The following is a 25,717-nucleotide window of genomic DNA, read 5'->3' on the forward strand; positions in this document are numbered from 1 at the left end:
CAGAAAGTTTAAGAGCTAATACAAACTTGATTTATGATATAAACAATGATGATATTAATTATTTACATCATTAAGAGGAGCAATATTATCTCTCATATTATAAAGATGAGGGTATTTCAAATTCTCCAATTTTTTGCAACATATTCTCATTTTTTTTTTTTTTTTTTTTTCAAGAAATTGTTATTGTAAGTTTATGATTTCATCCACAGATCGTTTTCCAATTTCTAATTCTTGTTCGTTTTGACCATGGTCTTGTTCTAAAACGAAGAATGTGTAACAAAACGCATGACACATCAAAGAAATAAAGGAAAGGACTACTGCAGCTAAGTAGCTCCACTTCATCCTGTTTAAATTATTGTCACTAATTTGCGCCTCTGTACAATATGCGTTACTTTTATATTTCATTTTGCTCTTGCTATGTCCATGCGTTTACTTTTATTTTTAATTTCATATGTAACTGAGGAAGACTTAGTATAGTCGAAACGTATGATAATATATTCCATTTGTGAATTAAATATATACCTTCTGTTTTTCACAAAAGATCCAATAATTGCTAATACCTAACCGTTACTCTTTACTAATTTGCGTTTGCTAACTACGACATTTATTTCTTAAAAGTAGATTATATATCCACTCCTGATAATATTATGCGAATATTATATGAAGAAGTAAATAATATTATTAATATTTTAAATCATCAGGAAAATTATTACTTTTAAATGTAATAATTATAAAGTTTATAATTTATATCAATTTTTTAAAATAGTATTCAAAGAACATTTTCACAATTTTCTACGGATATTAAAATAATATACCACAAATATTATACAAAAACGAGCATATAACATTAATACAATGTTCTCTATAATATTAAAATATTAAAAATGCTGAATATTTTCAGAATATTATTTTAATATTATTGTAATTTTTAATATATAATATTCGTATAATAATCTAAGAAAAGTATAGTGCTTATAGAGCAAAAGAAACATGAAAATTTTCAAACAATTTTTCAACTTCCGTTATATATCTCTTCTGTTAAAGTTGATTTCACTCTGTACTTTCAATCGCTGAACGTTTTAGGGAACCACCGAAAGTCTCGAAATTTGTCTCAGTGAAGAGTCTATTCCAAGTTGAAGGATTTCAGCCACTTTGAATTCATTCACATGTTACGCTAAGCTGTTTAGATGTAGATTTTAGACGCATTACGTGAGACTCTGTAGAAAGCTGTACTCGAGAAACAATTAATAGAATGCATTCTCTCTAATTGGCCTCGTGGGAGTACTCGTGCGTGCAAAACGGACATATATATACAGAGATCTCGCTTTTCTCTCACTCAGGTTTGTCGGTGGCGAACTAAACGCTTGTTACAACGCAGTAGATCGACACGTGCATGCCGGATATGGAGAGAAGACGGCTCTCATCCATGACAGCCCCCAAACATCGTTAATACGCAAAGTGACGTACAACGAACTTCTGGAGAAGACGTCCGTACTGTCGGGCGCGTTAGCGGATCTGGGTGTGCGCAAAGGCGACAGGGTGATTATATACATGCCGCTGATCCCCGAAACTATAATCGCAATTCTCGCCACTGCTAGACTCGGGGCAATTCACTCGGTGGTCTTTGGAGGTAATAATAAAATGACGGTAATCGCGAAGCGTTACGTGAATCAAGTTTTATTTTACTGCTATTATATTACTCATCTCTTTCACGTCGCATGGATTCGAGCCGAGAGAAAAATGTAAAGTTAACTGCAATAAAAATTAGCATGTTTGATCTATTTTAAAGACTTTTTATGTAAAAGGTGGATACCTATATTTTTCAGAAAGATTCATTAATCGTATCTTTAACGTCTTTTAAACTGTCAAACTTAAACGGTATAGAGACCTTGCATAATAAAATATATTGCTTCGACAGCGAAGAGACCTTGCATAACAAAAAATAAATAAATTATTAAATATTATCAATCTCATTATCATCAGTACAATGCAATTATACTTGTACATATATTTTTCAGGCTTCGCAGCGAACGAACTGGCGTCTAGAATAGATCATGCCACGCCGAAGGTTGTTATCGCCGCGAGTTGCGGCCTTGAACCGTCCAAAGTGATTAAGTATGTAAAGTCTCTTTATTCAAGGTATCTTAATGGATTTGCCACAATTACACTTTTAAGAAGCAGCAATTTAAATAAATACCTAAAGAACTCTCCATACAGCACTAAAATTTTTTAAAAATGTCTCAAAAATATTTGAACTAAAAAAAAATGAAACATTATATAAAGGTTGCAAAGTATGTTTGCATCATTTTTGAAATGTCTGTGAGATAGCAAAGTGTTCACGATTTTTGCATTTGAAACCTCAATTACTGAAATTTTTCTGCAATATTGCTGATCGCAATCGTCTGAATATATAAGTTTAAACATTATTTCTAAAGTTCTTTAAATTTCAAATACCTTAGAAATAATATTTAAACTTATTATATTTAGAGAGTTATACAAGTATTAAGAAGTTACAATAAAAATTATATGTAAAACATAATTAGTATCTTATTTTGTTTTTATTTATTATTTGCAATCTAATTAATAGGTGTAAATATAATTTCTGAAATATTTAATAAACGGGATACATAATGTAAGACAATATTATTTTATTTTATAACATTTTTGTACTCCTACTATGTAAAATATTTTAAAAAATAAAAATTTTAAGTACAATCTTTATTTAACATTCATCAATTTTTTTTAAATCAAAATAAACACTTTTAAACTAAAAAAAAATTTTAAAGCATTATGACAAAATGTTATTTGCTATTTTAACGTATTAGTACATTTTCTAATCCAATTTAAAAATTTGAAAATTTATTGCATGTAATAGATTTTACAAATATTTCTATTGCAACATTTCATATCAAGAAACCTTTCTGCTGTAAATTTTCATATGACATTTTGCAGAATCCTTTCAGGAGTATGCACATAAAATGTAAAAGGTTGAAAACTTCCCGAAAACTTTCGGTGCAACAATCAGTGCTGTATGGGTCTGTTTATATAATTAGAAAAAAGTTAGATGCATCACAGTGTAAACGTAATCAGAATAAAATTAACGACGACTTACGAGCAAAATTTAAACAATTTAAGATGTCGTAATATTCTTTTAGTCAAACGACATTTTAAAATCTAAGATAAACGTTTCGACAGCACTTCATAATATTCAATATTAGTATTTAATAAACCATGGTTTAACAAAAATCGTGAAAATATTAAATTATTAATCTCATTAGTAACATTATATGAGTCGTTAACGTGATAAAAAAAATCAACATGGTCAAAATTTCCGTTATCTTTATTTGTGACCATCAATTTAATCATGTCAAAGTTTTTTCCCACATTGACGACTTACATAATGTTACTGCGCTAATGAGATTTCTAATTTGTGCGTTATGTTTACGATAACATTTTTTGTTAAAACCTGGTTTGTTAATATTGAATATTATAAAGTGCAGTCGAAACGTTCGTTTTAGTTTTTAAGATATCGTTTGAATAAAAGAATATTGTAACACCTTAAATGATTTAAATTGTTGTTAATTTTATTAAACAATTAATTAGTTCCGAATTCTCAAAATTTAAATACAATTAATGAGTGGAAAATAGGCTAATGAGAGTCAGCGTGGATCAAAGAGCGCAACCACAAGTATCGATATTGAATCATTTATTCAATTTAAAATTACAAAACGAACGTTTCGACTCCCTTTGGAGTCATCTTCAACGCAACAAAAAATAGTACAGACAGATAGAAATAGAAGCCGTCATCAGTCATCGAAAACGGGAAGTTGCCAAAGTTGCATCCAAGTTGCCAAAGCGAGTCGAAACGTTCGTTTTGTAATTTTGAATTGAATAAATGATTCAATATCGATACTTGTTATTGCGCTCTTTGACCCGCGCTGACTCTCATTAGCTTATTTTCCACTCATTAATTGTTAATCTTATTTTGATTACGTTTGTAAAAGCAACCTTGTTCTCTGTATATTTTTATCATCTCATGTACATTGAAATTTAAATAAAAATGTTAACATTTAGTATGCGTTAAACAACACAATTTCTTTTTTAATTTATTTTCGTTTATTAATTTATATTCTCAACAGATCGAATGTCTGCTAACCGTTCCTGATTTAAAATGGACATTTGACGCGTTCAGACTTTTTACATTTTTTCTTCAACTCGAAATGCAGGTATACTACTATGCTAAACGGCGCTATGGATATGATCATTGCACCGAAGCCGAAGTGCATTGTATTTCAAAGAAGAAACGTGTGGGAATCTCCGTTACTCGAGTCGCAGTTCAATTGGGATGATCTCATGAAGCGATCGAAACCTCATCCGTGCGTAATGGTCGAAGCTAACGATCCATTGTATATATTGTACACATCAGGAACCACAGGTGATTCTTAAAACTCTACGGTGTGCGCTGTGCAGATTTTGCTAAAGAATCTAAAAATTTCATCTGGACAATACAGATCTAAAAATGATTTTGTTATAGAACTAAAATAATCATGTGAGATGCTTAAAGTTGGTTATTAGAATGTCAAAATTTTTTGCTCGTCATGCTTGAACTTTTTTCATAGTTACTTTAATGGTCCAGTAAAATTATTCTTAGATCTGTATTTAGTTAAATTTACAGATACTTTAGCAAAATTGTTCTTTCCGCGCACAATGTACCCAAGATTTCAGTCAGGAAAGGGCTTCATGCAAACTTTCTTACTTCTTTTTTTTTATTGCGAGCACCATTTTTCTGTGTGCACTTAGCATACATGGGCGGGCTAGCTTCCGATGATGTAATTCTTTTTTCTCGATTTTTTGTACTTCAAACATCTTCCCTTCCTTTCATTCTCGGAATTCTCTATTTTCATTTTTATAATGCATTATCTCTTTTTGAAAAACACCTAGTAAACGAAAATGGATTGAAAATTTTTAATTCATTTCAATTCATTCAAATACATTTTTTATTAAAATGCAGCAAGTGAGTTATGCCAATCCTATGTCATGAATTAAAATGGATTGGATGAGCCGCGGAAACTCCTTTTAGATTGAAAACAAAATTTATTTTATTTCAATTCCGTTTCATGAATTAAAATGAATTATATGGCTCACATAACTTTGGAAAAAAAAAATAGAAATCCCATAATTTCAATCTCACAAAGAATTCTTGAACTTTAATTGGATAGAAATGGATTTGTATGATCATTACCGAATCCAAATTCTTGATTTTTTAAATCCGTTTCTATCCATTTTAAATATTTTGAATCCATTTCCGTTTGCTAGGCATCAAAATCGTGCCCCCGTTTCGCGAACAATTATCACGAGAACTGTTTGATATTAGGGCAACCGAAGGGGATTATAAGGCCGGTCGGCGGTCACTTGGCGACACTCTGCTGGACCATGAAATCAGTTTACGGAATGAACAAAAACTCCGTTTGGTGGGTGGCCTCAGATATGGGATGGGTCGTCGGGCATTCCTACATTTGCTATGGTCCCCTTCTTTACGGAGCGACTAGCGTCATGTACGAAGGAAAACCAGACAGAACACCGGATGCTAGTCAATATTTCAGGTTTGGACATTTTTCGATTGAAGCAATATTGTTTGGAAAAGCGTTTTGTAATAGGACAGGGAAAATCTCTCTTCCACCGAAGTTCAATTTTTTCATCGCACAATCAGCAATTTGTTTTCATTATTCATAAGAAAAGAACAATTTTGCTACAGTATCTAAAAATTTACCTGGACACAGATCTGAAAATTATTTTGTTAAATCATCATAATTATTATGTAAGAAAACGTTCAAGCTTGTTGTGAAAATATCAAAACTTTTGGTAGCAATGCTCATCATGTCTTCCGTAATTATTTTAATGGTCCAAAATTATTTTTATATCTTTTAGCTAAATTTTTAAATATTTCAGCAAAATTGTTCTTTTCGTGCAAAAAAAAGAGCAATGTGGCTTAAAAAGTTTAAAAATACACGGAAAGAACAATTTTGCCGAAATACAGATCTGAAAATAATTATGTTGAATCACTTAAAAAATTGTATTGATATTTAATTATTGGTTGCTAGAATATCAGAACCGTTTGTTATCAGCAACATTACCATGCTTGTGCGTGTTACATAATTATTTTAATGTTCCCACATAAAATTATTTTTTATTTCTATCTAGTTATGTAAATTTTTAGGCGCTTCAGTAAAATTGTTCTCTCCGTGTATTTATTAACTGTTTAAGAAAGTTAATAAAATATTTGTCGATTTTTAATCTCGCGTTATTCTCTCTTGCAAGTAATAATTCTTAAAAAAAAAGTCTATATATTTCCCTGTGGTGCGATTCCTTCGCAGTTTGTACGCAAACGAGATACTAACACGAGTCTGACTTATTTCGTTTTTTACTACTTTCGTGGTCCTATTTCCATATGTCACGCTATCTCTAACGTTGATAATTAGAATGTATCGACAATTTACTTTAAGAAAGCCTCCTCTTTTCTCCCAGAATCATTGAGCAACATAGCGTAAACGCATTATTCTGCGTCCCGACTGCCCTACGAGTCATAAAACGAGCGGATCCAGAAATACTATTAGGAAAAAAGTATTCGTTAAAATCGTAAGTTTCAAACTAATCCAGTGATTATTCCTCCAGTCATGAATTTTTGAATTGCAATTGAAAAATTCAGTGACTGAACGAAGAAAAGCAAACCAAAGGACCGCAATCCTTTTCCTTCCTTTTCTGTATAATTTAAAAAATAGCATACGTATTTGTGTGTTATTCAATAAGAGCTTCTTCTTACATATAATTAAAAAAATTCTCGCAAAAGAAATTTCGGAAAGACGGATCTCTCATAGTCATTTTCTCTTACAGCTTAAAAACGATATTCGTGGCGGGCGAGTTCTGTGATTACGAAACGAAAGCCTGGGCCGAGAAAGCGTTCAAAGTGCCCATTTTAAACAATTGGTGATAGTCGGAGACCTGACACCACATCACGGCGTTGTGCTTGGGATATGGTCATAACGCTAATTTACCCAAGTTCTGTACGGGACTTCCTGTACCCGGATACGATAGTAAGTTTCTTTCGTTTTCAGGAATGCTTTCGCAGACTTTTTCCTTTATTATGCAAATAAAAAGCTACGCTCGGTAAATCGCCCGTATTTAAACAAATTCATCATCAACAGTACACATCCTGCGCGACGACGGGAGCCAAGCGTCGCAGCACGAGCTTGGACGTATCGCGATAAAGTTACCGTTGCCACCTGGATGCATGTCGACCCTTTATCAAGCGATCCGAGAGATCCAAACAAGTATACTTCTCAACATTTTCGGTAAGTAGATACGTTATCGCGTACTATTAGTCAACAGCCACAAAACATATATTTCAAATATAAACAATTCATCATAATCTCTTGTAATATTTTTAAGAACTTTTTATATTTTATATTTATAAAAATATTTCTATAAAAAAAAATAAATTTAATTAAAATAATTGAGTTCTTAAATCTCTTCAGGTTTTATAAATTTTCCTCAGAATGAGAAATCTTAGAAATCTGAAAATGTTTCAATTTCCCTAGTAACTTTTACATTATTGGCAAATTTATTAGTGCAATATTAGTCCAACATATTCCCAATGTAAATATATTGCCAATATTGGGCTAACGTTGCGCGAATTGTGACACACGTATAAAAAATTTAAAAAACAAAATCAGCATCTCCGAAAAATTATAAAATTATACAGAAATTTTTTAATGTATATAGAAACATTTTGAGAAAAAAAAAAAATCCCCTGAGAAAAAAGTTGTTGACTAAATTTTTCAACTTGATTAAATTTCTTTAGTTCAAGTATTTATATATTTAATTTATACATACTCTTTAAATTGGAATCAGTGTACTATTCACTGAAAGACAGTGAATATTCTGTTTTCAGTCATATACTTATAACTACTTCAATGATATATGCACTGTTTTTGCAATGATAATGCACTGATTCACTCAGTGAGAGTACCCCTTTCTTAATCAGAATCACTAAAAAATAATGAATAGTCACTGATGACCACAGTTATAAGTATAGCATTGCAAATCAAGATTCCACTGCTTCAGATTTAGAGAGTATATGTAGTCAAGTTAAATATACAATTGCTTAAACTAAAGTTCAAGTATTTTACGTATTTACATAAAATACTCGAACTAAAAAAATGTAATCAAGTAGAAAAATTTAGTCAAGTTAACAATCTTTTTCTCAGCGTAAAGAATTTAATTTCCTTAATTTTAATTTCCTTTTTAATTGAAATTCAGCTGGCGAAAACCTCGCCATCGCTTGAAACTCTAACGCCCATTTCCAACAATGTAAATTAACTTTCTCGGTTTAACTTACGTTTTATCTTTTTTCAATTCTTAGAACTAAAGAAAGATAAAGAGTAAGTTAAACTTAGATCAAAATTAATCTACGTTGTTAAAAATAAACATAAAACAATCGATGCCGAGGATATCTTTACCAATCGAGTAAGATTGACTTCGGATTTACCGTAAAATCTAAAAAGTTGCTAAAGTCAAACTCACTAAAAATCACGTGACTATCTATCTCGATAGTGAAAGATCCTGATGTTTTTGCAGGGTTACTACGATACGATGGACGCTGGGTACATCGACGAGTTCGGCTACGTTTATGTCACAGCAAGGGACGACGACATTATAAACGTAGCCGGCCATAGAATATCTACGGCTGCACTGGAAGATATTATTTTAGCTCATCCCGACGTGGTGGACGCCGCGGTTATTGGCGTGCCCGATTATACGAAGGGCGAAGTACCGTTGTGCCTTTACGTTAGACGAGAGGGTACATATGTCCATAATGCAATCGAAAGACAAACACTTATCCTTAATATCGATAAACGTCCAGTTTTTCTACACTGAAGAAAAAATTTCTTCCGATCAAATCGTTTTCTTTAACATATTAATTGTAATAAATATTAGTTAGTTAAAATAATTTATTTTTAAACTTAGGAAATATTTATTTAAATCAAGAAAATGATGTTAAATAAAAAATATTTTTTATTTTAAAATAAAAAATTTTTTTTCAGTGTACATAAATATCAAATGCTGAATATTTAATGGACTAATTCCAATCAAATTTCGATTAATTTAACAACTAATATCTGTACATACTAATTTCTTTGATAGAGATTTTTTTGTATTAAAAGAATTAGTGTAGAAAGATATTACTATAAATTAAAATTTCCTTAATTTAGACATTAATTTCTTATTCATTTAAAATCATTAAATTTTGTTGCATTAAACGAGTTGCGTAATTCTTAAAACTAGAAAAAGATACAAAATAAATTTCCTGACAGCGTACAATATTTATATTAAATAAATATTAATACTTATCATAAATTTTTAAATAAATACATTTTTAAATATTATATAAATATTTTATATACAATTTATAAATATTTTTATATTTTTCGTAAATCTTTATATTTGTTCAATCTAAAATCACAAAAAAATATTCATAAAATATTCAAATAAATATTTTGTCAATTTTTTATAAATATAGTGTGCTGCCTGAATTAAACCAGAATTATTCAAAATATTGATAGAAATATTTTGACGGAAAAAATTCTACACAAATTTAAGAAATGCTACAAAAATCCGCAAAAAATGCTTGAATTGGAACATTTTAATAATTAAATATATTTCTACAAAAAAATAATTTCTACAAATTTCTATTTTCAGAACTTTCTATTATTCACAAAAACTTTTTTCCATCAGGATAAATTATTTAGAAACATGTAGAATGTTGTAAATTGACCGAGAAATTCGTAGGAATCGCAAAAACGCGCGCGACGCACTACAAAAATACAAAAATTTGGAAATCTTTTCAATTCTTCAATAATTTTTATGTACACAGAAAAAAGTAATCAAATTAACAATTTATTGTTTCATATACACAACAATATAAAATTTGGGGAGAATTTGTAATCTTAAACAGACATAATTTACTTACATGAAACAAAATTTCTTCACGTAAGCAAATTATATCTGTTTAAGATTATAAATTCTTTCAAGATTTTATATTCTTGCCTATATAAAACAATGAATTGCTGATTTAATACTAATTTTTTTTCTGTGCAGATTTTCATAGCATTTCTTAAATTTGCGTAGAATTTTTCTACCAGAGTGGACAGTTGAATTTAGAATACGAAGTATTCTTCTTTCAGACGCGATAAGCAACGAGGAGGAGATAAATCAAGCGCTGGTCGCGCGGGTGAGGAACATGCTCGGGCCAATCGCGTCTTTTCGCGCCGCCGCCGCCATCACCGCGCTACCCAAAACACGCTCGGGGAAGATAATCCGCAAATCAATCGCCTTGTTGGCGCGCTCGAAGCAAATTAAGGTAGAGATGAATAAGCAACGACGAGAGATCTCCGTTCGACGGGAGCATAATACCGCGGATTGATCGAGTGAAAACAGAATTGAAAAATCAATCTCCATTTAACGTATCTCTCCCCCCCTCCCTCCCTCCTCGCCCATTCTCTCTCTCTCTCTCTCTCTCTCTCTCTCTCTCTCTCTCTCTCTCTCTCTCTCTCTCTCTTCGCTCACGGACGATTGAGACAAGTAACGATTGAATATTGTTAGCATCAATATGTTACATTGGTACGAGAAAATAAATTCGAAAGAGACTTACCCCTCCCGCCATTTCACCCCATCGCCATCGTCAACTTTATTCTCTTGGACTTTCAGATTCCAAGCACGATCGATGATCCAACGGTATTCCGCGAGATCAAGGAGGTGCTCCAGAAGCTTGGCTACGCGAAACTAGCCCCGGATCCGCAATAACAATTTGAACGAGCGACTTTTCCGCGCGCGCGCGATCGACGTGAGAGGAAAATAAAAAAAAAGAAAAAAAAATACGAGAATAGACAACTTTCCGGGGGGAGACCGAGTGTCCGTAACTCAAGCGCCGGCACTCTGCGAGATTCATCCCTCCTCCAATCGCAGGTTGTCCAACCTTCTCACGATCAGGGGAAAAAAGAATCGTGGACAATTTTCTGTTTCACTTATATTTCCCAGCGCTTTTTCCTGTGTTTGACAAACGAATTGAACGAATATTTGGAAAAAAAATGATCTGCGTGCGGAACGTGCAAACAGAGTAAGACGATTGTTTTTCGAAGAGCAAAAAAGTGCACACGAGGGGGGAAGCGCGTGATGAAGAACCACTAGACTCCGACGCCTTGAAGTTGTCCGTACTTGACTATCGATCAAATCAATTGCCCTAGCGATAGGAAAGCGCGGGATTGTATAAAAATCAGCGAGCAACTTGAGCAAACTTTCTTTTGTTAGCTCTGCAGATATTCATATCCTGTGCACCAAGAGCGAGAAACTACACCCAGTGCATTCGTAAATATCCCTATTAAATGTTACATATATAGAAAAAATGTTTTCTCCGACATGTAAAGAAAAAAGTTTTCTCAGACATGTAAAGAAAAAAAAAAATCATAAGCGTAAGTCATGTTACACGTCATGCGTTTCTTTTTTTCCCCTCCTTCTTATTATAATTCATATCGTGCGAACTCAAACCTATTTCCAATGTAAATTACTACCAGATAACTTTAATCTCGGTTTAATTTACCTTCTACCTTTTCTTCAGAATCGAAAAAAAGTGGAAAGTAATTAAATTAGCTATATAGGTCGTCATTGAACTAGAAAATATTGTAGACGAGAAAAACACGCGCGGGGCGCGGGACGAATTTGTTCGCCTTGAATATTTATAAATCCCATGTACATAAGTATAAACTTAGCTTATTTCATTTGCTTTTGGCGCGTGTGCGTATGTTTATGTAAAACATATATACATACATACACGCACATACATTTAGAGGAAATCTATCATATTGCAGGGATGTACGTGACGTACATGTACATCCACGTCCCTATTAAAATTATCAGGGCACACTTTTTTGCAAATTTGTTTTTAATGACAATATAATAAGAAACAGTATAATAATAATTGTAATATTAATTTTATAATTATAAATTGTTGTGTAACACTATTTTGTTGATTTATTCAATAAATTTCTTTTTCCAACTCTCTTACCACCACTTTAATAATAATTATTCAATAATAATTATAATATTAATCATATATTTCCTTAATGTTAATTTCGCAATCGATATCAATCACTTATTCCCAACTTTCCACGTGTCGCACCTCAGAAGAATAAAAATATCGTGTTTTTTCTTGTTTTATTATCAAGGAGACACGGTTTAATTATTTGATCTCGTCATAATTATTCCAATGCAAGTTGCCGTCATTCAGCTTATCTAATAAAAGGAACACACGCTCTTGAGTTTCTTTTTTTCGATTGTGTATGTCTCCTTACCTATATAATCGAATCTATTTGCTCTTGTATCAGGCTATAAATATTTTTTCCTTCTCCCCAAAACTCTCCCCCCCTCCCCGCCCGCCCCTCCCCCCCATGTTATACCCGTTGCGTCGTAGCACGTGGACGCACGTATTGTTTTGTATAGCTCTGCGATACATAGGTGTGAGTTGTGTTATGTTACATTATTACTAATTCACCAGAATTTTCATCATGCCCGTTTGGTTTGCTTAATATCTCGTGTGCTCACCTTGCATCGTCACATATTTGTCACATTCAAATAATGATCATTTTTTTTATTATTAATCTGTTGTAACACTTAAGCAAGTTTTTTTCCTTTACTCGACAACTTTCAGCACCTTGCCAATTGCGATAGTTTTATCTGAAATCATACAGAAAAAAATATATAGATATACACATATGTATTTGCATGCACATTATCGTGCATAGGATCGCGCGGAGGAAACAAAAGAAAAACGTAACGGCGATAAAAGAGGAAAAATCGCCACGTCATCATCGTGATACTCACTTTCATCCCTAAGAGTGAAGCGGCCCATTTGTTGGAATAACTTGAATCTTTCGAGACATATGACTCCCGCGCACTCGATTCTCATTATAGCCACCTGATCTTGCTTGACGAACCTCGGCCTCGTCTTGCTCTTATCGCCCGTTTTCTTGTCCACCAAACAGATCAACGCCTTCACCGTGACTTCCTCCGCGGCGCAATGGATGTGCATGACTGCGCTATATCCCGCGCATATGATGCTCTTGTGTTCCAGAATCACCACTTGCGCGTCGAAGACCTTCCCGGTCTTGATAGGATTGTTGCTGTCGCATAGAACAAATCCGGGACTGACGTCCTCCTCCTCGATGCCTTTCAGTTTAATCTTGACATTTTCCCCAGGTCCGACAGACGTCACTTCTTCGTCATCTGACCATAGCTGGTCCACTGTTACTGCCGTCTACGTGTATTTACAATGGAAAATTCTCATAGGCGTACATATCATCTTACTTATACTACAAAATATAAAGCATTAGGAATATAACAACTATAAACAAAATATTACAATTTTTCTATATTAGATTAGTGCAATAAATTCATTGTATCTCTTAACTAAAGTTAAAATTACAGTTCTAAAACAATTTTTGTTTAAAATAATACTTGTAAACAATTTTATTAACTTAATAATTTATTTAAAAATTTTTCAATTATTTTTTAAGAAACTTCAGATTCTACACATTTTGTTTAGAGTGAAATTTAATAGAAAGCAACATAAATTTTGCGTTATTGTAAAATATATTTAAATACAAAATAATATAAATTAATTCTCTATACATACCCTATTTGGCATAACGAGCAATGACTGTCCTTTTTTGGCTTCTCCCGCTTCAACCTTGCCCATGACTACTGTCCCCATATCTTTATATTTGTCGACGATCGGCATAATAAAAGGTCCATTGCTCTTACGATTAAGCGAGGGTAGTGAATCGATAAAAGGTATGAATGGTGGGCCGCTGTACCAATTACAGAGATGTTCGGGAATCGGATCCTTTAAGCCGATACCAAGCTGACCAGAAACTGGCATGAACGTAAGATCTTTCGCAGGATTAAATCCTAATTTACGAAGATATGGCAGTATCTTATCCCTGAAAAAATACATTAACATTTTACTATGCATGTGTGTACGCGAATCAAACATGAAAAAAAATATATATTTTACTTAAAGAAATAAAAAAAAGCAATCTTAATAATTTTAGTAGTTTTCTTTTAATAATTCTTAAATTACTTCCAAATAATATTTTGGATGAAATCTTTCCAAACATACATTCTCACAGATCTCTATATATATTGTTCCTAAATCTCATGTACATACATTTGATGCGTACCTGCATTCATTGTATCGGCCCTCGTCCCACTCAACCGTAGGATCGTCCATCTTATTTACTAATACAACCAAATGTTTGACACCTGCGGTTTTAGCGAGCATAGCGTGCTCTCTCGTCTGACCTCCTCTGTCAAAGCCCGTTTCGAATTCGCCTTTCCTCGCGGAAATAACGAGAACCGCCAAATCGGCTTGCGCTGCGCCGCCAATCATGTTCGGTACAAAGCTTTTATGGCCGGGTGCGTCTAATATTGTAAAGTGCTTTCGCTCTGTTTCGAAGTAGGCCCTTCCTACTTCCACGGTCTTGCCCTTTTCCCTCTCTTCCTGATTTGTGTCCAGTGCCCAACTTAAGTACCATGTTTCTCGACTTCTCTCTTTCGCCTCCCGTTCGTATTTCTCTAAGGTACGTTTGTCAACCATCCCCGTGAGTGCCATTATCTGGCCTCCAATAGTTGATTTTCCAGCGTCTGCAAAATACCAAATGTAATATTTTATAATCGATAACTTTATTAAAGATGTATTGAATAACTCTTTTGCAAATTCTTCTCTACTGAGTTTACATTTCACTTAAATTCCTTATAAACCTAGAATATTTCTTTATAACTTATTACTTACCCACATGTCCTATGAAAACAACGTTAACATGTTCCTTTTTGCTTTTAGTGTCTTCCGCTACTTTAACAGGTTTCTTTTTGGGTACTTTAACAACCAGTTCTTCATCTTCATCATTATCAGCCTAGAAATAATATTAAATATAAGCGTACAATATCTAAATGCTAAATAAATTCGTCAGAAACCAATGTATAAATTATATGTAACTTATTTAGGACACTATAATGAGAATATGTATCAAAGAAGCATGTTCAAGTTTCTAGTCAAATTAGACCTACTTCCTCATTTTCTGGAGTAAGTAGAGGATCCCCATCAACCGCTGCTTCTTCCCAAGAATCTGCAGGTTGATGTTCTGGACTGGTATTTAATTGGTCATTGACGTTCGGCGGTGGAGCCCCTCCCCCAGCAGGAGGTTCCTCGACTCGACTGCCAATTGGATCTGATAGAACGACGGAAGTAGAATTTCCTAAATTGAAAAAAATATATATATTTTTTTTTGCAGAACTTCAGTAATAATTACAAAATTTAAAATAATCACAAAGAGACATGGGAGGCTACTCAATTTCTTAATAAAGATAAAAAGAAAGAAATTTGATTAGATAACATTCATGTTAACTTGTCACTTAACAAACATAAAAAATACTTTATCTCCTAAATGCTTTATATTTGATCTTGTGATTTATGCACTCTAAAAAACAATAAATTTATTAATTAATTAAATTTATCTTTTTTGCCATGTCTAATATTTATGATAATGTTCCACATATCTAGAAAACTAAAAATATATTTCCAAATCTCTGTGAAGTAATTATAAGAAAATATGAATAAGTGATATATGAAAGTGTATGTCAAATCACAATCTTTCTTTGTTGCAAAAGTACAAAGACAGATTTTGATTCGCCATGCATTTATCATCGATGTTGTACACAGCTTGTTCCTAAAATATTTTTCACTTTTTCAAAATTAAATCTGCACAGATGATAAAACTTTCTATGTTACAGTCGTCAAACGTTGTAACATCAATAAAAAGGTGCTTCAACCTTTAATCGTAGTATGTCGAGTGTCGCATAATGCTCAGATAGAAAGTGACGGGACATTGTTAAGTGAAAACAATCGTAATTAAACACCCAACTACAAGATACACAGTGACAATCTCTTCCACCATGCCTCATTTCTCGCATTACAGTTCTGATCACACAAGAACCCTGTATTCGGTTTCAGTCATCGTGTAACAAGCAAATCGTATACTCGCGCGGTAACATTAACGTAAAAGAGCAGTCTGACAGAGTCGGTCTGGAGAGTCTTTTTATACATAAATGAAACCATATGGTATCTAAAAACGCGACGTCCGATCCGGATATGACGAGGACACTTCGCGTAAACGGGAGCAAGGGACGCGCAACCCTTCGCCACGCGGCCAATCATCCCGCGGAGACGGGGGACTTGGGGGGTGTATAGACGTCGAGGGGTTAGCCATGACGAGGGACCGCGTGCGTGCATGCGTGCATGTGTCACAACACGATGGAGCACTCTGCTCAGAGATAAAATTCGCGATCAGCTGGGGAACTGACCATGATGTATCTCGACGGGCACGGAGGTGGTGGTTACGGTGGTGTTGATCATCGTGGTGGAGGCGGAGGCGGCAGCGGCGGCGGCGGCGGCGGAGATGGTGGAGGCGGCGGCAGCAACTGTGGCTGCGGCGGTGGCCGCGGCGGTGGCCGCGGCGACATTGCAGGGGCTGCCGTCGGCCGTCGTGGTCACCACGGTCGCGGTCGCGGTGACGTTGCTCTGCTGCGACGACGACGATGATGACGACGAGTTGATGCAGAAGGAAGGCACGAATTCCGCAGCGTTGACATTCAGGGTGGAGAACTTGCTCTCGATGGACTTGTCCTGCGACGTAGGGGGGCCGACGATGTCGCCGTTCGTGTCCGCCTGCTGTTCCCACGAGTCTGGTGCTATGCTGTTCGCCATATTAACCAGTTGTTTCGGCGCACACACTACCGGCCCGCTAGGCTAAACGGATAATACGGATTCTCTCGCGAAGGGGAGTGGGAGAGAGAAAGAGAGAGAAAGAGAGAGAAAGAGAGAGAGAAAGAGATAGGGAGATCGGGACACGAGGAGTCGCACACGCCGCAACTGAATCGCCGCGCGTTCCGATCTGATCCAGATGATCCACCGGGGGTTACCGGGCTCCGGACGGGTCTTAAAAAAATAATTATTTTTCCAGCACACTTCTCGCACACACCACACAACGCGTACACGCGCGTACGATCGCTACTCCGCGTGCGTGCATACGTGCGTCCCCCGTGGTCTGCTTCGTTGCTGCTGCTGCTGCTGCTGCTGCTGCTAGTGCTGGTGGTGGTGTGCTCTGCTACCGCCGCACTTCGACCGGAAGTATCAAAATATCGCGAGATATCGCGAGACTCCTCACGGCGCCACATGGTGGGCGTGCGCGGGTGGTGCGAGCCAATCGCAAAAGAAAGATCCGGACAAGACTGGACAAGACTGACGTTTTAGTTACTAACCTGGAGCCAATCAGAGCTAATCGATCTAATAATTTGATTGCAAATTACAATTACAGCAAAAGCGAGTTTTTGAATTCATCGATTAATCAATCGATTAATTAAATTTTTAGTATTATTAACTTATTAAGTTATTATTAATTATTAACTTTAGATAACTTATTAATTAACTTATTAACTTCCTTCTTAAATTAAAAATTTACTTGTAAAAAAATTGTAAAAAAAAATGTATTTTTATGTAAAAAACAATATGTTTCTTTGTTAATGCATAGAAACTTAATTTGCGGGTAAAACAATTAAATTTATATGATGAATACTCTAATTGATTTGTTATTTAGAGCAATCCAATTTTAAAAACTTACGACATTCTAGTTTAATTTGATTCTTAACTGGCTTTTAACTGAGTTAGTTTTTTATTCATACAATTTTTAATGTAATTAAATTAATTTTGTAATGCATTAATTTTAATTTAATTTAGTTTTAAAAAAAACATTAACTTAGTTTGATTTATTATAAATTTGTATACTGAAAAAGTTTTTATATTCAAATAAATATATTTATTTATTTCAACATTATTTTTTCTGTATTTAAATAAGTATCAAATGATATAAAATAATTTATTTTTTTATTCATTTTTAAACCTAGGAAATATTTTTTTAATCAAGGAAATGATATTAAAATATATATTTACTTTAACATAAAAAAATTTTTTTTAGTGTATTACGCGACAATAACACTGAAAATTAAAATTCAACCAATTAGAATGAAATGATTAAAACTAAAATTACCTGATTGGTCGAATTCTGCAATTTGCAGTCTTTGAACTTCAATGTGCAGTGTGACAAGAGCTTTAATAGCTTCTAGGTTCAGCTGAGCGTTTTGACTGTTTTGACAACGAACGTCGTGGGACGATTTCTCGTAATTTTATTTTTGCTTATAACATCAAGATTTCGACCGAATAAACCGCCGGGAACATGGATTTACTGGGGTCCATCCTAAAATCCATGGAGAAGCCGCCGTCGGTGAACGAGAAGCAAAAGGCCCTCATAAAAAGTTAGTCAATTTCCAACCTAAGAATGCTCGTTCTAAGAAAAAAAAGAATGAACGGAACAATTTGAGAAATTATTTTGGCTCATGTGAACTCATTTCCAATTATGCAGAACAACAAGAGGAATTTCAGAAGTGTCAGAAGGCCGAGGCGGAGAAGCTCAAGATCTTTCGGCAAAAGGTGAAACAGTTTGCATCCTTTGTATCTTTCGACTCTTAAATCAGTCTGTCTAATGCAGTTTCCTACATAGGTCGAAGAGAAAATCAACAAATTTCTGCAAAATGATAATGTGAAAGAATTCAAATTTCCTGCCATGGACCAGATACACAGGAGTATCATGTGTGTTACTTTGAAAATGTAGAAGATAAACATTCCAATGACTGGACATATATCTACATTCAGACACACAAAAACTTATTAATCACAAATGCTTTCATTAATATATAAAAATTTAATTGCTCTTTAAATATTTAAGATTATAATTTTAACATTATAATAAAAAACATTTTAGATTAATAAGTTTTTGTGTATCTGAATATAAATACATGCCTGGTTACTAGGACGTTAATCTTACACAAAAATTTATTATTAATCTCAAATACTTTTTTTATAATGTTAACATTTAATTGATAAGATAGTGACTATGTAAAAGTTGTGTGCATCTGTTCTATATTGAAAATTCTAGTTCAAACATATCCAGAACACATTAGATTTTGAATTTATCACTATCTTTTGAAAGACAATGGTAAATTAGCAAGATTTTTTTTGCCAAGATAGTCACTGTGGAGTATGTATGAACATGAACCAAATGAAGACTATAATCTTCAGTCATGAAGGATTGACTTGAAAGAGAAAAATTTAATTGTAATCTGTATATATTTAAGATCATAATTATATAATAAAAAGCATCTGAGATTAATACATTTTTGTATAAGGATGTCTGGTCACTGTGAGACATTTACTTGTAGAACATTTTTGTTTAATATAATAATTTCCATTCTGGACCTCAGTCACGACGTGGCAGAAGTAGCAAATATCCTGGCATACTCTTTTGGTGAGGAAGGCGTTGATCGGTACATCATGATCTTCAAGAGGGAGCATCCACCTTCCGAAGATCAATTGAACACACTGCGCAGAGGTGACGAATGGAATGAGGAAGTTGCAAAAAAAATGAAGGAAGAGAGAGAGAGGAAAGCCAAGGAGGAAGCAGAATATGCACAATCTAGGAAACGAAAAGAGAATTTTGTGCCCAACAGTTTCTACAAAGATAAATATCAACACCTGATTGGCAAGGAGGCAGCCTTGGAAGCAGCTAGGAAAACAGAGGCCAATAGTAGTTATGGATGTGGTGAGTAGAAACATAGATAAAAATATGAATATACAAATCATCTAATTTTTACTGCAAAACAAATCATTTGCTATCTTATAATTTTATTTATATAATAATAAATATGTTAAGATTGTGAATTATAAATTAATTATATGCATCATTTATAAGGTTGTATAATAAACAATATTAACGTTTGTAGTAAAAAATGTAAAATTTAAATCTGTTTACACCAATATAATTAATCTCGAATTGAACTTGCTTTCCATCTTTCTAATTCTTAAAAAAAAGGTAAAAAGTAATAGAACGTTTAATTGCTGATTAGACCAGATACCAAATTAATGACCTATTTTTTTGCAAGAGAAAAGTTTAATTATGCAAGAAGTGCAATTAAAAAAAAAACAGATTATTGATTTGCTATAAATTAAACCAAGATTAAAGTTAATTTATATTGATGCAAACGAGTCTTATTGTGAAAAAGTTATTGTACTCATTCTGGATGTATACATGTATAATAGAATTGTCTTAAATTCTTGCAGTTCCTAGTGAAAATAAGAAGGATCAAAGAAGTATAGAACAAACTCTAGCCGATATACGTGCCAAGAAAAGGAAGTTGGAGGAAATGAATAACGAGACTAGCAATTGCAGCGACAACAGTACAAAATAGTGCTATTATATAAATAATCATAGGCATACATAAATTATATATACATATACATATATATATATATACATATATATATACATATATATATATACATATATATATATACATATATATATATATATATATATATATATATATATCCAATTAAACATGTAAATAATTCAACATATTAGTTATGTTACAAGTTATTACAAATTACTGCATTATACACACCATTAGGGAAGCCACGCCTAATTTGTAATTTGTCAAATTTCTCTTATTCGCGAAGTATTCTATGAGGTACTATAAGTTCTATGATGGCAGATTATGATTAATGTCTATCTGCATTAGAAGTGCAACAACTCACTTCTATATCGTCTCGTTATTGATACATGTATTTATTACTGAAGAGAATCGGGTCTCCTATTTACAATATAATACATCATCTCGTGTGTGCATGTACACATGCATACATGACACATAAGCATTTGTTTCTGTGATATTTTCTCTCGCCTATAAATTAAAAATTGCTCTGCGCGTCTCTATTTCAGTTTACAGATATTCCGTGGTAGAGTATTTAGGAATCGAAGTTCTCGGAGCCGGTCTCGGTTTCGTAGGCGATGGGGATTCGAATACGATCTGCTCTTTCAGAGCGAGTAGCTTCGTAAACTTCAGATTTGTAGCGGATTTGTACAGTTCCAGGCCCCGTACGATAATAACATCTCGCACATAAGCTGCATTGTTTTGTACTAATTTTCGCTAAAGAGAAGAAAGTAAAATCTTGTAAAGTTGGAATGATTCGTAACATAGCTTGATTTAGCGATGACGCTCGCTTACCTCTTGCTTCAATTTCGGATCCGTCAGTGAAACAATTAAATGTTGAACTTCGACGCGCATCACGGACACGAGCACACCGTCTATCGTGGATATAAGTTCGGGTGTAACTATGCTAAGACAGTCTTCCAACAGACTGACGTAGATCTTGGAAAAAGTCAATGTGTTGTACGTCAACGGTATCCAACAGTCGTTCGTCTGAAAGGATGGTATACCGATACCAAGATCATCGAGTTCGGTTAACAACTTCTGGAGATTTTGACTAGTTTCTAGATTAGTCGGCCGCCAATTATCCTCCGCCACGTGACGCTTCACCGTGCCGAGACAATTTTCACCCGCATCCTGGATAGCTTTGGCTAACGGAGATCTAAGTTGCCCGTCTAACTGATAACGAAAGTCCATGCCGAGCTGGGTCAACTAAAAATCGAGTTATTAACTTACATGCTGAAATTTGTGCGTATATACAGGGTGATTATTAATGACTGTTTCCACGTTTTACCATAGGAGCATGATTTACCGACGGATACGTATTTCTAACTTATTATTATATTAGAAATTACAAATGCGTGCTCCTATGGTAAAAAGTGGGAACAGTCATTAATAATCACCCTGTAGATATAAAGAGATTATACACCTACATATATATCTCAAGATTATTGCACAATGACAAGCATAGGCAACAGGAACGGAATAAGGAGCACTTTATACATTTTCCTTATTCAACATGTTGAACATTATTGAACTATTCCTAATTACTTTCAAAATAGAAAACTTTTTAACATTAGAATATAGACAATATATACCTGATCGCAGTGACATCGAACAGCGACAATGCACTCTACCAATGTGCTTAACGTAACTTGCGGCACGAATAATTGTTGAGCTAAGTGTGACGTTAGGTGCTTTATCTCCTGACTGCACCATACAACTAAGCCTTAAACGACAAATTAAATTAATCCCCTTGTTCGATCGCAGAACTTCTGCGACTTTCATCGATGCTCAATTACCAGAAGTGCAATTTGTAGATTTAGGGAAGGTTTTTAAGAATTCTCTCGCTATCTCCACTATGTTGCTGAAGGCGATAGCGCTGAGTTGCTTCACGTAAGCCACGGTCGAGCCTTCTTGCTTGATCCTCTTCAATCGTGCTTTCAGCACCGCGCTGCACAATCGCAGATACAAGTGACACGCTTGTGCACTCCTGTTTAGCTGTATCAGAAGCTTGACTGCGCGTCGAGCGCTTCTCAGACCGCCACCCTGCAACGACTTCGCTTCCGCGCTCAATTCAAGCTCCTTAGTCAGCACGTTCACCAGCGAGCGGCCTCTCTCGTTCACTTTTGTCTGGATTTCCGTCAACAGCGGCGTCGATTGAGCGTCCTTCAAATAGCCCTTCGCCTTCTCCAACAGGCCGTAAGCCTCTTCGAAGTGACGTTGCGCTATGCAGGAGTCCAGATCCTCAGCCACTTCCAGCAACCACTCTGGCGGAGGTTCATAGTACTCTGAATCATCGTCGTCCTCCATTCCTGGCGATGATTTGAATAATTGTAAAAATGCTCGACGAATAAAAACTCAAAAGAAAAAATATATAAAAGTAGAAAATATAGGAGTGTCTTGAAACGTACGAAGGATTCCTATGAAATGCAAAATTGTTTATTATTTTACCTAATGTATTTGATTCCAAAGACATCGAACGAGATGGAGCCGCTTTGTCCTCCTTTGGATTCTTATCATTATCCGGTGTATCGACTGAATTCTCCTCAGCTAATTTCGCCCTCTTTGCTTGTTCGCATTTGTCTAACCACTCTTTCTGCAAAATGAATTAATTCAAATAACATTCTTCCTCGTGATTTTCGATCGTTATTTTTGAACACACTAACTTTACTTGTCGCTGTGGCACACTGGAACACTCTCGTGTCAGAGAAGGCCAATAATTTGAATGCTAGTTTCACAGTGCCGTGATCCCTTACGTTGACGATCGCTAGGCTTTCTAGATTATAAACCGCTTGCATTTTATATCTAGGCGGGCCGCGTCTACCGCCGTTCGCCAGCCAAGACGCGACCATCAGGACGTCGTTAAACAAATATGCGTGAATTCTTTTTAATGGCGTGCCCTCGATCGGATCTAACTCAAGTAGAGAACCTTCATGTAAACACACGCGTCCTGGAGTTTCAGCTAAGCTCTGCCAAAGAAAAGAGAGAAATAGCTAAAATATATATTTTTTGTTGATATTCATACAAAATATCTGAGATTCAACAAGTTAATATATTTTTCAACTAAATTAAGTTAAATAATGACTCATAATATTAATTTAATTACATTGCATAAACAAAAACTCGTTTGAAAGATTAAATCAATTTAAATTAAAAGTTAATTTTAAAAAACATAATTTATATTAAATTTAAAGTATTTTTTTAATTAAATAAAATAATTATAGTATGGATCATTAACCATTTTTAATTAAAAAAAAATAGAGGTAAAAATTTGAACACTGAATTGAACTCGTAATTATTAAATTTTAATTTTAGTATTCAACTTTTAATTTTTTAAGTTAAAAGTTATGTAGTTACTATCCAACCCTGAATATATTTAGCTGTCTGGTCTAATACTAACCAAAGCACCTTCCACGTTCTCAATCAACTGAATAAGTTTCTGCTTCTGCTCCTCTTCCTTCGACATTGAATCAGTTGAATTCTCCTGCTGCGACTCGGGCAGATTCTCGAAAACTACGCCCGTCGTTCTGGTGGAGCCTAGCGTGCTCAGTAAGGCGCGTTGTTCGCTCAGAAGCTGGGACAGCTGGTACATCTCGCTCTCCAGGTGCGAGATCTCCTTGGCAGTTTCGATGAACTGCATATAATTCTGATAGACATTTCGTTTCAATTGGGCGGACGTATTGTTCGCCAGTTCCTGGATTTTCGAGCGCTGCTGCCTCAGTTCGTCTGCACCTACGCATTGTGCGCTCAACTCCTTCACAACTATGAAAAAAAAAACAAAAATGAACAGATATAATTAATTTTTCTCGTTCTTTGTACATTTTTATATTTGTCTCCAATTCTATACGTAATTAATTATTAAATAAACTATCTTGATTACACGTCAGATTAAGGAGACAGTACAGTACAAATCCTAAATTCTTCACGAGTAACTCACGACAAGTGTCACACGATAGGAAACAAAGTACGATCGGTCCCGTAATAAACTTCTTTTTTTTAAATCGTCCACGTTTTACGTTTACTTGACATAGCGTACGTGACCGCGGCGACTCACATTTCTCCGGGTTAAAGTCCTCGGCTGCGAAAACCTTCGATAGGTTATTCTCGGCCATTACGAGGGGATGGTTGTCCGCGGGGGAGTGTTTGCACTTTCGTCAACAGTATCGTGCCTCTGTCATGTTACGTTTCTTGTCGAATTCCTTCGTCGTCACCTGTCACAAATAAATCAACATGATTCGCGTCGGTTTACACCTCCGCCCCGATCTAACCTCGCTCATGCGATCACTCGCGATTGTAGATTGTACTCCAATGCCTCCAGTGCACTCTAGTCTCCAGTGCTTCGCCGAACGCGAGACCGAGACAGTCGATAATGTCGGGGCTCCTCGTTTTCCACTTACCAATCGCGTGGATTTACCTACCGTGGCGATAAACGAGGGCAGTTCAACGATTGGCTTCAGATGAATCGCTAGATGACGCTGTTTTTTTCTTTCAATGTGCATACATTTCGTAAATTTATTCCAATTTATTCGTGAAATTCTATCCTGTAAAATCATTATTTAATTACATTTGAGAAATATCTAATTCTCATTTTCACAATTATGACGATAATCATGAGACATGAGTTTTGGGGTCAAAACGATCGATCTCCGGTAGCTTATAACGGCAATTCGCAAACACTCTTTCAGCTGGGAGTGTGGCGTCTCCTGTAATCCGGCTACTCGGAGGCTAGTTGTGTTGGAGGATCTGAGGTCGGGGGCACCTGCTGGTGCGGGACTCACGTTGACTGGGCGTCCGCACTAAGCTCGCCATCAATATGGGCACCCTGGAGGAGTCCGGGGTGACCAGGTTAGCTAAGGAGAGGCGAACCGGGCCAGAGGGAAAACCCAGCAGCCAAAAGTCTCCGTGGCGGGCAGTAGTGGGATCGCGCCCGGGAGTGGGACCGCATTGGCAGCCTGGTTGATATGATCCGACACATAACTTTTGCACTTTTTTTTTTAATTTTCCAGTAATCTCCAAAGCCTCTTCATGCTCGTTTACAAGGATTCTGATTTTTTCAAACAATTTTTTGATGTATTTTTTTTATTATACTTGGCTATGTAACACTTCGAAGTTTGTCGAGAACGCAAAGACGATTCGCATTCTTGTCCTTTTCCTGAGTTAAATGTATCCTTCGTTATTAGTCATTAAGAATATGAATTATATTAATATTTTTAAATATTTTCTGTTAAAA

At 35.0% G+C, this 25,717-nt stretch overlaps 4 protein-coding genes across 4 annotated transcripts in view; 2 read left to right on the plus strand and 2 right to left on the minus strand.

The window, feature by feature from the left end:
- Positions 1-11,743, plus strand: part of LOC105204605 (acyl-CoA synthetase short-chain family member 3, mitochondrial) — a 34,984-nt gene extending 23,241 nt beyond the window's left edge. Inside the window, 11 exon segments of the mRNA XM_039446525.1 lie at positions 1,341-1,630; positions 2,019-2,115; positions 4,227-4,435; positions 5,375-5,603; positions 6,526-6,636; positions 6,892-7,091; positions 7,203-7,309; positions 7,311-7,349; positions 8,635-8,857; positions 10,242-10,417; positions 10,765-11,743. Of these exon segments, the coding sequence (XP_039302459.1) occupies positions 1,341-1,630; positions 2,019-2,115; positions 4,227-4,435; positions 5,375-5,603; positions 6,526-6,636; positions 6,892-7,091; positions 7,203-7,309; positions 7,311-7,349; positions 8,635-8,857; positions 10,242-10,417; positions 10,765-10,860 (1,777 nt within the window). The 3' untranslated portion in view covers positions 10,861-11,743.
- A 326-nt stretch (positions 11,744-12,069) lies between these two features.
- Positions 12,070-17,266, minus strand: LOC105204597 (eukaryotic peptide chain release factor GTP-binding subunit ERF3A). Its single transcript, XM_011173738.3, has 7 exons — positions 16,471-17,266; positions 15,178-15,365; positions 14,903-15,023; positions 14,292-14,754; positions 13,745-14,051; positions 12,934-13,366; positions 12,070-12,786 (listed from the first exon to the last, which is right to left on the minus strand). The coding sequence occupies exons 1-7, from the start codon at positions 16,871-16,873 to the stop codon at positions 12,743-12,745; spliced, it is 1,959 nt and encodes a 652-aa protein (XP_011172040.1). The 5' UTR covers positions 16,874-17,266; the 3' UTR covers positions 12,070-12,742.
- Positions 17,267-18,249: 983 nt separating this feature from the next.
- Positions 18,250-20,929, plus strand: LOC105204590 (sperm-associated antigen 7 homolog). Its single transcript, XM_011173726.3, has 5 exons — positions 18,250-18,477; positions 18,585-18,652; positions 18,723-18,811; positions 19,483-19,820; positions 20,339-20,929. The coding sequence occupies exons 1-5, from the start codon at positions 18,399-18,401 to the stop codon at positions 20,464-20,466; spliced, it is 702 nt and encodes a 233-aa protein (XP_011172028.1). The 5' UTR covers positions 18,250-18,398; the 3' UTR covers positions 20,467-20,929.
- On the minus strand, positions 20,825-24,818 carry LOC105204581 (exocyst complex component 8). The gene is made up of 8 exons (XM_011173713.3): positions 24,542-24,818; positions 23,888-24,249; positions 23,154-23,456; positions 22,939-23,083; positions 22,287-22,799; positions 22,083-22,213; positions 21,283-21,696; positions 20,825-21,204 (listed from the first exon to the last, which is right to left on the minus strand). The coding sequence occupies exons 1-8, from the start codon at positions 24,597-24,599 to the stop codon at positions 20,998-21,000; spliced, it is 2,133 nt and encodes a 710-aa protein (XP_011172015.2). The 5' UTR covers positions 24,600-24,818; the 3' UTR covers positions 20,825-20,997.
- Between the last annotated feature and the right edge of the window lie 899 nt (positions 24,819-25,717).

This window comes from Solenopsis invicta, chromosome 3 (assembly GCF_016802725.1).
Source record: "Solenopsis invicta isolate M01_SB chromosome 3, UNIL_Sinv_3.0, whole genome shotgun sequence".
In the NCBI taxonomy this organism is placed as follows: Eukaryota; Metazoa; Arthropoda; class Insecta; order Hymenoptera; family Formicidae; genus Solenopsis; species Solenopsis invicta.

Coding starts and splice junctions, on each gene's coding strand:
- LOC105204597 (XM_011173738.3), bottom strand. CDS start 16,873: ATGGCGAACAGCATAGCACCAGACTCGTGGGAACAGCAGGCGGACACG. Junction 15,366..16,470: donor GCCCGTCGAGATACATCATG/GTCAGTTCCCCA, acceptor TTTTCAATTTAG/GAAATTCTACTTCCGTCGTT. Junction 15,024..15,177: donor TTACTCCAGAAAATGAGGAA/GTAGGTCTAATT, acceptor TATTATTTCTAG/GCTGATAATGATGAAGATGA.
- LOC105204581 (XM_011173713.3), bottom strand. CDS start 24,599: ATGGCCGAGAATAACCTATCGAAGGTTTTCGCAGCCGAGGACTTTAAC. Junction 24,250..24,541: donor GGACTTTAACCCGGAGAAAT/GTGAGTCGCCGC, acceptor TTTTTTTCATAG/TTGTGAAGGAGTTGAGCGCA. Junction 22,214..22,286: donor ATCTACAAATTGCACTTCTG/GTAATTGAGCAT, acceptor TTGTCGTTTAAG/GCTTAGTTGTATGGTGCAGT.
- LOC105204590 (XM_011173726.3), top strand. CDS start 18,399: ATGGATTTACTGGGGTCCATCCTAAAATCCATGGAGAAGCCGCCGTCG. Junction 18,478..18,584: donor GCAAAAGGCCCTCATAAAAA/GTTAGTCAATTT, acceptor CCAATTATGCAG/AACAACAAGAGGAATTTCAG. Junction 18,812..19,482: donor CAGATACACAGGAGTATCAT/GTGTGTTACTTT, acceptor TCTGGACCTCAG/TCACGACGTGGCAGAAGTAG.